The following is a 13,271-nucleotide window of genomic DNA, read 5'->3' on the forward strand; positions in this document are numbered from 1 at the left end:
TATTACAATTCTTTATATAAATATTGTTTATTTTCATATAACTTATTTCATTATTAGAGATACTTTAATAATAACTTATCTATTTTAGAATTTATACAAAAAATTTAAATAAGATAAGCGATCAAATATGATTAATCGAAGTTAAAAACATCAGTCTTTTTAAGACGGAGAAAATATCCAGTATTTCCCGGGTGCCCGGTGGCGGAAGCACTTGCTATCCCGCGTCATGCATGCCCTACTGCTCAGTCCTCACAAATCGCACAACCAAAGCAACGGTAACATTTGCTGCCCGCGGCCCATCGGCGGGTCATAGGCCACGCCGCGGCTCTGCGCGATTGCACGAGAGCCGAGCGCCACGACGACGACGCTGAATGCGGATTGAAAATGCTATCTAGCGTGGTCGAACAGCTTCCAGCGCAGAGTACCAATCCACCGTTGTCCCTTGATCAGGCATCAGCGTCACTTATAGAGCCGTAAAAATCGTGCATGTCTTTCGCCGGACCTTGCACACGACGTCGGTCGACTCCAGGCTGAAATTTGCTCCTTCTACCCTTAAAATCGAGCCACTGTAGATAGATTAGTACTAGTTCCAGCTTCTACCCCGCGCATGATTCACATTCTTCTCTCTGCGACCCGCACGATGTTTCAGCTAGGTCGTTTAGTCTGATTTGTTGTGAGAAAAAAATATTAGGAAATGACTCTTCCACAGACAAATTGAAGCAAATACGTTAGCGAAGCGAGGGAGTTTGATGAATAAATGAATAAACAAGTCTCACACATGTGCCACGCGACGTATGGGCCGGATCTGGGCGAGTGTGACCTCGTTGGCACCTCGACAAAGTTTGGCGGGTCCCACCCCCGGATCCCTGCCCGGTACTAGTTCCCGTCCCCCCTCTCCCCCTAGTCTCCGGGGAGAGTACACTCGTCGACTCCAGTCGCTCGCTCGCTCTCTCCCTCCCCCGAGGTACCGGGGACAGGCAGCCGCCGAAGCGCGCCGCCGGCCGTGAATCAATGGCGAGTAGCTCATGTTTCTTACTTCCCGCCGCAGCGGTCTCTCGCTTCCGTGCGGTATGTTGACTCCCGTCTCCGCGTTCGTTGTTCCCAGGATTTCAAGGGGTTCTGGGAGTCCAGATTCGGGGGCAAGAAGGAGCCGGAGGAGCAGAACGGGCACGCCAACGGGAGCGTGCCGAAGAGGACCTCCGATTTGGCGGTCTACGAGCAGTTCGAGCAGCAGGTTGTGTGGACTGCGGCCCCCCCCCCGGCCTGTGATCCTCTGTTTCGTCCCGATGCATGCAGCTGTATGTTGTGTTGTCAGCTGGGTTTGGTTGATTGTTTGATCCCGGTACCGTCTTGTTTCAGGCCAGGCAGACCCAGGTCCGAGCCGCCGCGATTCGCGATGGAAACGCTGATGTGATGTGAGCACTCTTGCTTGCCTTTACTTTTCAGCATTGCGTTTCTTATGCTGCACTGCATGTGATGCGGGGTTGCGGAACAGATCTTGAGCAGTTGCCAGTAGGATCGGGCAATGGATGGATGTAGGTTGCTGGGAAAGAAAGGGGGTTCACCTAGTGTATCACTGACTTTCTCGGGATGCTTTTGGTGGGGATACAGATAGAGAGATCTATGATTTAGTCGACATCCTGATATAGATAGCGAGTGGGGTGCCAACTCAATCCGATTTTGGCTGCTTCATTCACTGAATGCATGAATGCACCACGCAGTCCCTTGTATACCATGTGACAAACATAGCTCAAACGGGAATCAAAGATCGTGGTCCCTTGCCTTGTTGCGGTACGCCCTTGTTGCCGTACGCCCGTACTACCGTCCATCCCGGAAAGGATGTTTCAGTCTAGGTACTATCTTAGGTTAATTAGTTTTATATAAAAAATTACTGTCAACATTTATGACTTTAAATTAAATAGGTAGAGTGATGAAAAATATTAGTATATATTTTTAATAACTTTTGTCATACCTGAGAGATGATTGGACTTAGCATTATTCTAGAATTGCATCCTTTTTTGGGGATGCAAATTACCTGTAGAACACACACTTGTTTGGTGGCATATAGCAGTTTTCCAAGAACCTTTTCGATTTAAATTTTTAAGGGATATCTTCCAGCAGAAGTTTGTGCTGAAATAAAAATACATTAGTCAATGACCAATTCTTTCCTGTTGAACAATGCACGATTTATTTCTTCGAAAGGACAGAATTATGATGATGCTTAGTAAGCAGAACTCAACTAACTATTCTGGAAGTGCTTATTTTTTACTCTCTTAACTTTTACTCAGGTGATCATGTGGGATTCCAATATTGTTATTTGATGATATTTTCTCATGTATAACTTTAAGTTGTTCCAAAACATTCTATCTTCTTGAACATCACACTTTTGAATGTGACTTTTGTAGCCAGAAGCCCCTTCTACCTTCATTTGAGTCAGCTGAAATGCGTAATCTTGCAGAGACATTGTTGAGGTAATCTAAACTTGACTGTGGCTTTAAGAATCAGGGAAGGTGTGATCTAGCTGTTGAAACATTTTATCCATCATTTGACCTTCTTTCAGGGATATTATTCGCGGGAGCCCAGATGTGAAATGGGAGAGCATCAAAGGACTGGAAAATGCAAAACGCCTTCTAAAAGAAGCTGTTGTCATGCCCATAAAGTACCCAAAGTAAGTTAGCTATTTCTCCTCTAAAAGGAAAAAAAAAGTCTAAGGAGAATGTTAATCTCTCTTACAGCTGTTATCTCTTTGCTGCTGGTAAGAAGTACTGAAGTTAAGTATACTATTCTTGCCTTATTTTGCTCAAAGAATGGTGTTTTAATTTTGATATGAATCAAACTTAGTGAAGAATATTACAAACACATTCACGCCTTGTACTGCACAAATTGGATAATATAGATACAATGCTAGGCATATGAAGGACTGCCGATCTTTCTATTTTCACTAATCTATGTGTACTGTTTGTGCTATTTTCAGATACTTCACTGGTCTTCTTTCTCCCTGGAAAGGCATCTTACTTTTTGGCCCCCCAGGGACAGGAAAGGTTTGTACATGCATACCTAGTTAATATGCTAATCCTGCAGATTTATGTGATTCACGTATCGAGTTTTTTTCAATCCTTTCCTTTTCCTTCTTAGCTCTAGCCACAGTTCTATGGTTCAGAGTCACTATTATGTTGAGCATTTGGTTATATTCTCATGCACTTATCCTTGTACAAAGACAGCCCTCTCAATTTTAACTGAATCCTGTTTTCTAGACAATGCTGGCAAAAGCGGTTGCTACTGAGTGCAAAACCACCTTCTTCAACATTTCAGCTTCATCAATTGTCAGCAAATGGCGTGGTATGACATTTTTAGACAAGTCCCGATCTCTTCTTCACATTCTCTTCTGTTATTCTGACCAATGTAATTCAACTTTCAGCTGTTAGTTGAACTCATGAAACATATGCATTGCTGTAGTCAGTGGAGGAGCGTAATTTTAGAAGAACATGAGGATTTTTTTTTTTGTTCTCAAATCCTTGCTGTTATTAAGTACAGAACTATATTCCAGTTTTGTGTTCTCATTTCTCTATTAGGATTGGGGAAATACATCTGAAAGATCTTACTGCAAGTGCAGCTCTCGTTACCATCCTATACATTACCTGGCATGATTCATGACCTATCATTACTATGTTAAGTACGAGCTGAAAGTTTGCACAATCAATTGGGGTCGCTTCAACAACTTTTTTTTGTTCTCAAATCCTGGCTGTTCTTAAGTATAGCACTACATTTCACTTTTGTATTCTCATTTCTCTATTAGGATTGGAGAATCTAATGTTTTTCCATATGCGAGTGCAGGAGATTCAGAGAAGCTTGTCAAAGTTCTGTTTGAGCTTGCTAGGCATCATGCACCATCCACAATATTTCTTGATGAAATAGATGCCATTATCAGCCAGCGTGGTGAAGCTCGTAGTGAGCATGAAGCTAGTCGTCGCTTGAAGACTGAACTACTTATTCAGGTTTCTGCTTGTTTTTTGATGTCAAGTATAAATTAGCTAGCCCAGATTTGTAATACCTGATTTCTCGTTTGATGTCTTCTCCTGGTTTGAAATTGTGCCGTCAAATAGTGCACCTGGGTTAAATGTAACATTTATGTTTATGCCAATGTCTATTGCAGATGGATGGTTTGACAAAGACAAACGACTTGGTATTTGTACTTGCAGCTACAAATCTTCCATGGGAATTGGATGCAGCTATGCTCCGCAGGCTTGAGAAGCGAGTATGTCTAGTAGTGCATTTACATTATCATGTAAGTTGGAAAATGGATTGATTTCGCCTCTGTTTCTGTCTTTGTCTTTGTCCATCAGATTCTTGTACCGCTTCCTGAAGCTGAAGCAAGGCAAGCAATGTTTGAGGAACTTCTGCCAGCGACTACCTCAAAGTTAGAGGTTCCGTACAACATACTAGTTGAAAAGACTGAAGGTTACTCTGGTTCAGATATCCGTCTTGTGTGCAAAGAAGCTGCCATGCAACCACTCAGACGTCTCATGTCAGTTCTTGAAGCCAGTGATGAGTTGGTGCCAGAGGAAGGTAAGTTTGGGTTCTTTAACGATTTTTACTGGATTTTTCTTTAATTCGTGCCATGTTAGTTTAAAACCCAAAATATAGGTTCTTGAGTTCCACCTATTATTATCCGCAGGCCCAATGAACATATCTTTATATTTCTTTTTTTTTTATCTGAATATGCAGAACTGCCTGAGGTTGGTCCTCTGAAACCTGAAGATATTGAACTTGCATTAAGGAACACTAGGCCGTCAGCCCATCTCCATGCACATCGCTATGAGAAGTTCAACCAGGACTATGGTAGCCAGGTCCTTTGTTCAGAGTCAGCATGATCTTGTTATCAGGTATGGCTTCAGGCTTTGACAAAATCTGCCCAACTGAAATGTGCTGGACGGAAACCGCAATTCTTTTTCCTTACTGAAAGCATGATCTCTTGCAGGTTGATGTTCCATTGAATCACGGAACTAGAGCGTAGGTTGATGATTGTCCCGTGTTGTCAAAATGGTTGCTCTGGTAACGAGGCTCCCAGTCCCAGCAGATTGCAATTTCCCTCTGGCTGCAGTACGCATAGGTTGAAGTGCGAGGTGCAGGTGCTTGCTGCTCAGATCTCTGTGGCTCTTCTCATGCAGGCTGAGATTTTCCCGAAGCCTTGAACTTACAGCAAAAAAAAAAATTGATTCGTTGTCTAGTTACGTGTCAAATAAATGTTAGGTACCCTGCAGAAAAGTACACTCTGGTTATATTGAACGGAAAGCGAGCCAGAGAGCTGGTCTAAGTTTCTTCTGATTGTTGGTGCAAATGTCCAGCTCGTTAAACCTAGCTTTAACAACATATTCTTGCATTGTATGGTTGGGGGGTGGGGGCGCACACAGGCGACGAGAGCTGTTCAGTGCTGCTGGGTAGTCGCAATTACAGCAGCTTGCCGGAGCAGGGAAGGATCCCTTTTTGCAACTATGTATGCAAAGCACTACATCGCTAGCCTATTCGGGCAGATAAATGTTGATTGCCATCAGCCAGTTATGGCCTTAGAATTGATACGAAGCATATTTTTAAGCATCACAAATACGATATTGCTTGCCTAGCTCAAGCTGTTACTAGCATTACTTCGCTTACGCAGCAAGCAGAAAAGCACCACAAAACCATAAAACCTCTTGGACCTGATATGTTTTTTTCTCCGTTCAAGAGGAGATATTTCCATAAGCCTGGCACGTCCAACTTCACTCACAAATATAAGATAAACAAGCACTAACACGAACAAGACACTGTAGCGCTGTTTGAACTATCAGAAACAGAAGTCCATCAACCGACTATACCAGCTCAACGTAATCCGCTCAGTGAATCAGTCGTCTTCCCAGACCTGGCATCAGACCAAGCTTTGGCTATTGTGCGTTTCATATCCTCGTCACCTTCCTCATACATGTTCTGTAAGAATGCATGTAACAAAGTCACAGAATGATCACAAGAAACTCTCGATTAATCCATATGGGAAAAATATTTATTTACCTTCATTAAGTCCATAATTCCTGACATCGGATCCTTTTCCTTGTCCATGCTTGGCTTGAACTGTCAACGAAAACATATTTTAGTCTTTAGTCTGACCAGTAGTAATCAGTGTCAGGTAACAAACCTAGCAGTAAGACTGGTGCTACGAGCCTGACACACTGGTCATATCTATGCTTTAGGATTTGCACAGATGGTTGATAGTTGTTACAGAAAATAATATCAATATGTATTACTTCAAAGAGGTATAAAAATATATCCTGGATATACACACGATTGCTCACGGTAACCACTAGTTCTGGAACGGAATAGGGCTTAATCTAGTGATAATCATTTGGTATGAAAATATTTTTTTATATAAATTTAGTCAAGTTTGAAATGAATTGACTTAGAAAAGGAAGCCAGAATTTTATTCTTTCTTATTAGTAACAACAACTATTACCCAGTTCCATGAAATACCTGAGAAAATGGTCAGTAAAAGCCCTAATTGTTTTTCACAGGTAACAACAGAAGAACTACTTTGATATTATCATGTAGAAACAGACCTCCCGAAGAGCCCAGGTAACTAAGGTTGGGGATGGAGTACAAATTCATTAAAAAAAACATAGGACAAAATTCAAGTTGGAACTTGACTACTTTTTAAAGTATATCTAAAGGACAAACTTTAAGGGAAAAATTGTCTGCGCTATTACCCCTGAAATTTTTACTTTTATTTTTAAGCATGATTTGAGTTTAGACCTGAAAATTTGCATGAATGAATTTGTAAGGATTTCTTTTTTATGAATTTTCACTAGTCCGTTTCTAACATTTGTGTCATTTCCACCAGATATGCAGCCCCAAAACTACCACAACAAATAGAAGACAAAAAATAAAATAAGATGGCACAGTGATCCAACAATGGCAATAGATGCAAACTTGTCAGTTTCCAGCAATCAATATAACAGAATTCACCCACAGAGAAGTTTATTGGTCCCTAGTGATAAATCAGTGTGGTGAGCTCTTCATAACCTATCCGATGCAAAAAGTTCAACAGCCAATAATGTTTTTTTCCCTAATTGCCTCAATAGAACAGTGTTTCATTCAGGAGTGGAAGTAAACCCAACCAACGGAATTGACTGGGTTATCCATCCATGTGATTCCCACTAGGCACTAGACACTCTCTAATGTCTAGCTACAAAATTTTAATGTGAGTTGACAGAATCAACAAAAGTAGTGTACTACAGACTAATTTTCAGTCATCCAGGGCAGTCCAATATCGTATAGATTAGAACTATTTGAACTTTGAAAATCACAAAGACAAACATATTAGTTCAGCATAGTAAGTACCTTGTCTTCCTTGAAGTGCAAGTCTAACCAGTTGCCTTTAGAAGCCTTGAAAAGGGTAATAATAACCTTTGTTGGCTTCACCACAACCTTACATTTCTCAGGAACAATTTCCTTGTTGAGCTTTGGTATAGCACACCGATAATTCTTGCCTTTGACATCATGAAACTTTACATCTACTGATGTTGGCTTGAAAGTAGTCTCCACCTTCTCTTGCTCAACTCCCTCAAGGGAGACATATATCTAGACATGGATATAGTAAAGTCAATCAAGAGCAAAATATTATCAAAATGATTAAGCACTATATGTGAGCATGGTGAACTAACAGAATGTTGGCTTGGTGAACTAACTAACAGAATGAAAGCCATATATGAACTATAAGCACTAACTGAGCTGGAAAATAAATAGATTTGGAATTTGCAACGTACCATATGAATTCATCTTAATCATTGATGATGCAACAAGAAATATTATGTGGCCATAGCTTCATGACAACCATGATCTCAGCAGTGGTTTCTAACTCCAGTTGCACATAATTCTTAAAACTACCGGACTACTGGAGATATACTAATAGTGAGCAAGACAAACAAATTTCTTTCTTGAAATACGAACTTTTGGTGCAAAAGATGAAGATCATAATATCCAATCCATGGCTGACGCCAGAAAAGGCTGGCAATTTATTCACATAGCTCCAACATAGCCTTAAACTAATTCACAGTTCATCTTCTTTCATTAGGCATTGTTTAGTTCCGAAAAGCTATTGGATTTAGCTACTGCTGTAGCATTTTCGTTTTATTTGGCAATTGGTGTCCAATCATAGACTAATTAGGCTTAAAAGATTTGTCTCACGATTTACTGTGCAATTAGTTTTTGTTTTCGTCTATGTCCAAAGATTCGATGGGATGAGTGAAAAGTTTTCTTTTTTGGTGGGGAATTAAACAAGGCCTAAATGAAAACGTTACTTGCCAAACATAGTGGCGACTGGATAATTTTCAGAACTTAGCACTGTCATCCGCAATTGACTAATGCCCTAGGAGACTAAACGATTGGTAAAGATGCAATGCCAGCTTATACAAACCAACTGACAGGACAAAACTAATAAAAACAAGTAACAACGTACCTTGATCTTCTCGTTGTCCTGGTCCCAGCTGAACGACCCCAACGTGACGTAGTTTAAAACAGGACGCGCCGCGGGGGCGGGCGCGGGCGCGGGCGCGGAAGCCGCCGCCAGTGGCTCCGGCGACGGTTCGGTTGCCTTCGCCAACTGCCATCGCAATCGGTATCAGACAGCGCAAAGAGACAATCGGAAGAAACGGATCGGAGTCCACCCAGGCGCCGAATGAGATCGGCGGGGAGAACGAGAAAATGGGGAGAGAAGAGCAAAAATAGAACAGAGGAAGAAAAGGCGCAACCTTTGCCTCAACGTTGCGGATCTCGTTGGCGAGGAGGGTCTGGACGCGGGGGTGCTTGGCGAGGCCCTCCAGCCGCCGCAGCTCGTCCAGCTCCGATCGCAGGTCGTCCGCCGACATCTCTGGAGCGCTCTCGGTTCTTCCAGCCGTTCTCTCTCGAGGCCTCTTCTGGGTTGGAGGCGGGTGCGTGATTCTGCCGGCTTATGAAGGGTTTGTGCGGGGTTTGCTGGCTCGAATGGAAGGAGACGGAAGGTTCTAGAGCCGTGGTGATAAGAAAAACAAACAAAAGACGGTTTTGTGCGGAGAGAAATGGGCCGGATCAGGGGAAGATGGTTTCTAGCCCAACTTTACAGTGATGGGCCAAGACCTGTGGCTTACCCTAACGGTATGAGAAGGAATTGGTAATTGTGCTTTCATGGCCCAACTTTACAGTTCCGTCTTGTGTTTGTGTGTGTGTGTGTGTTTTGAATTTGTACTAGGTTCAGATCCGATCCTCATGCCCCACTGCTTCTATTCTATGTATTATGCCAAGGATCAAATCACGCGGACGATAAACACTGAGAGCACAAATGAACGAGCTATCAACTGTGTGCCATCATCCAATGAGCTTTTCATGGCAAGCCATGCGTGCCCCTGCGCCCAGACGCCTGGCGCCTATAGTAGAAACATGTTTACTCGGAGTCGGAGTTGCTACTACGACTACGACTAGTCATTTTGGTGGTGGTGTGTGGTGTGGTCACCGAGCCAAGCATTTGTCGTCCCTATAAATGCTGTCAACGCCCGGGTCCTGATAGCAGGCAGCAGCAGTTTGTGCAATAGGCTGGCCAAACCCCGACCCAGGCGCGGCTTGTCTTGTGTGTTGTGTCCTACTACCAAGTGCTATTCGGACAAGGCGACATCAGTACCGAGTGCTATTCACTCGCAAAACTAGAGCTTGTTTAGTTTTAGAAAAAAAAATTAGATTTTGGAGTAATACTTAAAAGATTCGTCTCATGATTTACAAACAAACTGTACAACTAGTTTTTGTTTTTATCTATATTTAATGCTTTATGTATGTGTTAAAAGATTTAATGTGATAGGGAATCTTGAAAAGTTTTTGATTTTTGAGTGAAATGTACAGCTGCGTGCGTGCGACCATGTACTGTGTATTACTATTACTATGCAGTATTACAGGTGTTAGTGTTACAGTACGCGTGTTATACTATCCCTGCCCCAGGCCCCGGGAGTCTACGTGTGTACGTACTTCTACGAGGGCCAAAAACCTTGGCTGGCGTCGCATTCATAAAACCCCACAATTCCTATCATCGCCTATTCGCCCGCACTAGGCGTCCACGGCCTTATTTAGATGTTATTTACATTGACTGAATCGAGGTGAAACGAACAAGCTCTAAGGTAGAATTTAGTTCAAGTTCTACTCCAACCCATCCAATATATGTGGATTGATGCGAATCCAACTACATCCGAACAAGGCCTCAGACGGTGATCCGTGTGTGATTTTACTACAGCATCGATCCATGCATGGACAACACAACACACGTCGCATGACACGGCGCGGCACGCACGTCTAGAGCCCCGCCCAACCGATGACTTCGGCGGCGCCGTCGTCGACCTGCCGTGCTCAGAAGTCACAGCTCACAATCTGGCCATGGCGATCGTACAGACACGAAGGGGGCCGGGACGACGAGGAAATTAACGAACTCTTTATAGATTGCTAGCTCATCGTGGTACGTACGGAGGCCACCGGAACTTTGATGAAGAGCGGAACAGGAGCTGGATGGGCTCATCGATCCCAGGCCGGAGCACACCACATGCATGGGCGCGGACGGGCGGACACAGCACACTTGCATGGAGGCCGGAGGGAACATAGACACATGCCGCGCCAATAAAGCGCCTAACCACCGGGCACCGGGCGCGCCCAGGCCAGCTTAACGTCGTCCGCGACCACGACGCCGGTAATAAAAGCAAGCAGGATAACGCTAGCGCCAAAACGATTCACTCCGGTCCGCCCCGGCCGTAGTCGATCTCATCTGAGACGCAGTACGTGATGCGTTCGCGCCCACCGGCGGGCGGGTCTCGGCGGCGGCGGCGCCACGTCGATGCTTATCGCCGTCGGAACAACGCGCCCAGCATCAGCCCATGGATGCCATGGCACCGCGCCACCGCGAACGAGATCGAGAGAGACCAGACCAGACCATGCACATGCACGGCGCCACGAGCAGTCCAACAGGTCGAGATGGCAGCAGCAGTTCAGCACGGCCGGGTATGGCTGGCCTGATGAGCCTGACGCTCTGAGCTGAGCTCGAGGGATTCGGCAATGCATGCAACGCGACAGCCCTGTCCTCATCAATGATCAATGGCAAACAGCCAGCGCGGGGCGGGTGGCGTCCAGGCCAGGCCCCCAGGGTCTAGACACGTCGACCTCATGAGACGAGAAGATAGAAGAGAGGACCGCCATGGCGGGCGCCGGGGCGCGCGCGTACGTTCGCGGGCCCCCGGGGCGGGGCTACAGGGCGCCAAACAGCTAGCGACATGCCGCTCTGCCCCGCGCCACCGCACGCGACGGGCAAAAAGTAGGGTGCCGTGCCGGGCTGCCCCGCGCGGCCGTGCTCTGCGTGCCCCCGCCCGCGCGCTTTGCGTCGCACTGCTGCCACTGCACGATCTGCACCCCCCCCCCCCCCTCTGGGCCTCTGCTTCGCTTTCGCCTTTTCCCCCGGTCCCGTGGCGACGAGCGTGAGGGCCGGAGGAGAGGCCACAATGCGCGGAGGACGCATGCGGCGGCAAAGCTTCCACAGGGGGAGAGAGGTAGGCGTAGGCGTGGCAGCAGGGGACGGACAGGGAAAAGCCAAGGCAATGCATGCACACATGCTGCTGCTCGATGTACGGATCCCCCCTCGTCTCGTCCCTAGCGCTAGCGGCTGTGCGGGCGCGATCTTGTATGGATTTTGTCCATGATTAGCTAATGTTAGTTGACGATAGTGCTACAATACAGTGAGCCCTAATCATCTTTTTTCCCTAGCAACCTAGCTACTGGATCATTCATGCGCCCACGAGTGTCGTGTGGACCAACCAAAAAATCTTGATTGCTTCTGCATTTCTGCAGTCTCGCGCTGTGAAAAACATACACGGGTGTAAAAGGGCGCGCTTTTGGTCGCTTTTGCCTGTAAACTCCACGTTTTTAGCCGGCCATTTTTGCAGTCTTCTCAGGTGGTCCATCCGACGACCTTTGCTCGAGGTTTTATACTCTTGCTAGTTGTTTGTTCCTGCTGGTTTTCGAAACGAATACACAAGCCATCCTGTGGCTGGTGGCCTGGTGCTGCCCATTAGAACCCCGAAAAATCCGCTCGTCAGGCTGGTGATGAACTTGGTTTGATTCCATGGATATTAAAATTCTATCAAGGTTTCCTTGGTGGTAGTACCTCTGTGCTCTGTCCATAGAAGAATTTAATTCTAGATACATTCGTCCTCACTGATAAGCTATGATAGAAAGTATTATTTGCTGATTTGTTATGAGAGAAAAACAACATTGAATAGTTGGTAGATTCAGCTGATAAGCTCAAACGAACAAGACGATATTATTTCTGCCATTTTTAAAATTAATCAAACTTAAGATACTTTAACTCGGTACTATGATAAAATTATATGTTTTTTATATATTGTTTTAATAATGTATCTAGTTATGGTATATATTCTTTTAACTACTTGTCCCTATTGTTTCAAATGGCATCTCTCAAATCGAGTTCCGTGACGAAACGAGTGTACTTTATTTAGTTCCAAAAATTTTTACAAAATATACACTGTTTCGTTTATATTTGACAAATATTGTCCAATTATGGACTACTTAGGCTCGAAAGAATTATCTCGTAAATTATAAATAAACTATATAATTAGTTATTTCTTTTGTTTATATTTAATATTCCATATATATATGCCGCAAAATTCAATGTGACAGAAAAGCTGAAAAACTTTGCAAAATTTTTTAAGAACTAAACAAGGCCTAAAGCCTTGTCTGGTCGGGCTTCCTCTTTGTTCTTGTTTCATGCTACAAACTCGGAGGAGGTGGGAGCGAGAAGCCGCAAAGTGTGATTGTTTTGACTCCTAGTTCACAAGAAGATAGAAAACGACTCATATATACAATTTGGCCCTAGTCATGTTTTGTTGTTGTTATAAATTGTTGCATGTCTTCAAGATAAACCCTTAGACCTTGGGCCGTGTTTAGTTCCTTAGGGAAAAAAATTTCACGACACTGTGGCACTTTCATTTGTTTGTGATAATTATTGTCCAACCATGGACTAACTAGACTCAAAAGATTCGTCTCATCAATTTCGACCAAACTGTGCAATTAGTTTTTATTTTTATCTATATTTAATACTCCATGCGTACGTCTAAAGATTCGATGTGGAAGTAAACAAGTCCTTATTCATTTAGCTGAAAAGTCATAGTTGAAAGTATTATTTACTGATTTGTGAGACAAAAACACTATTAAATATAGCTGACAGATTG

General features: G+C 44.1%; 2 protein-coding genes across 2 annotated transcripts; one reads left to right on the forward strand and one right to left on the reverse strand.

The window, feature by feature from the left end:
- LOC8072095 (katanin p60 ATPase-containing subunit A-like 2) lies at nt 827-5,365 on the forward strand. The gene is made up of 12 exons (XM_002456334.2): nt 827-1,014; nt 1,106-1,234; nt 1,360-1,415; nt 2,406-2,471; nt 2,561-2,668; nt 2,975-3,041; nt 3,255-3,339; nt 3,835-3,995; nt 4,154-4,255; nt 4,344-4,566; nt 4,726-4,883; nt 4,979-5,365. The coding sequence occupies exons 1-11, from the start codon at nt 1,012-1,014 to the stop codon at nt 4,869-4,871; spliced, it is 1,146 nt and encodes a 381-aa protein (XP_002456379.1). The 5' UTR covers nt 827-1,011; the 3' UTR covers nt 4,872-4,883; nt 4,979-5,365.
- Nucleotides 5,610-9,018, reverse strand: LOC8072096 (calcyclin-binding protein). Its single transcript, XM_002458469.2, has 5 exons — nt 8,775-9,018; nt 8,483-8,626; nt 7,366-7,605; nt 6,043-6,102; nt 5,610-5,961 (listed from the first exon to the last, which is right to left on the reverse strand). The coding sequence occupies exons 1-5, from the start codon at nt 8,889-8,891 to the stop codon at nt 5,857-5,859; spliced, it is 666 nt and encodes a 221-aa protein (XP_002458514.1). The 5' UTR covers nt 8,892-9,018; the 3' UTR covers nt 5,610-5,856.

This window comes from Sorghum bicolor, chromosome 3, assembly GCF_000003195.3.
Source record: "Sorghum bicolor cultivar BTx623 chromosome 3, Sorghum_bicolor_NCBIv3, whole genome shotgun sequence".
Lineage (NCBI taxonomy): Eukaryota > Viridiplantae > Streptophyta > Magnoliopsida > Poales > Poaceae > Sorghum > Sorghum bicolor.

Bases quoted from the DNA above. Each gene is read 5' to 3' on its own strand.
- LOC8072096 (XM_002458469.2), bottom strand. From the start codon at position 8,891: ATGTCGGCGGACGACCTGCGATCGGAGCTGGACGAGCTGCGGCGGCTG. The intron at 6,103-7,365 runs GTACTTACTATG...TTTCGTTGACAG, and splicing joins TGCACTTCAAGGAAGACAAG to TTCAAGCCAAGCATGGACAA. The intron at 5,962-6,042 runs GTAAATAAATAT...GCATTCTTACAG, and splicing joins GAATTATGGACTTAATGAAG to AACATGTATGAGGAAGGTGA.
- LOC8072095 (XM_002456334.2), top strand. The intron at 1,235-1,359 runs GTTGTGTGGACT...GTCTTGTTTCAG, and splicing joins ACGAGCAGTTCGAGCAGCAG to GCCAGGCAGACCCAGGTCCG. The intron at 2,669-2,974 runs GTAAGTTAGCTA...TGCTATTTTCAG, and splicing joins ATGCCCATAAAGTACCCAAA to ATACTTCACTGGTCTTCTTT.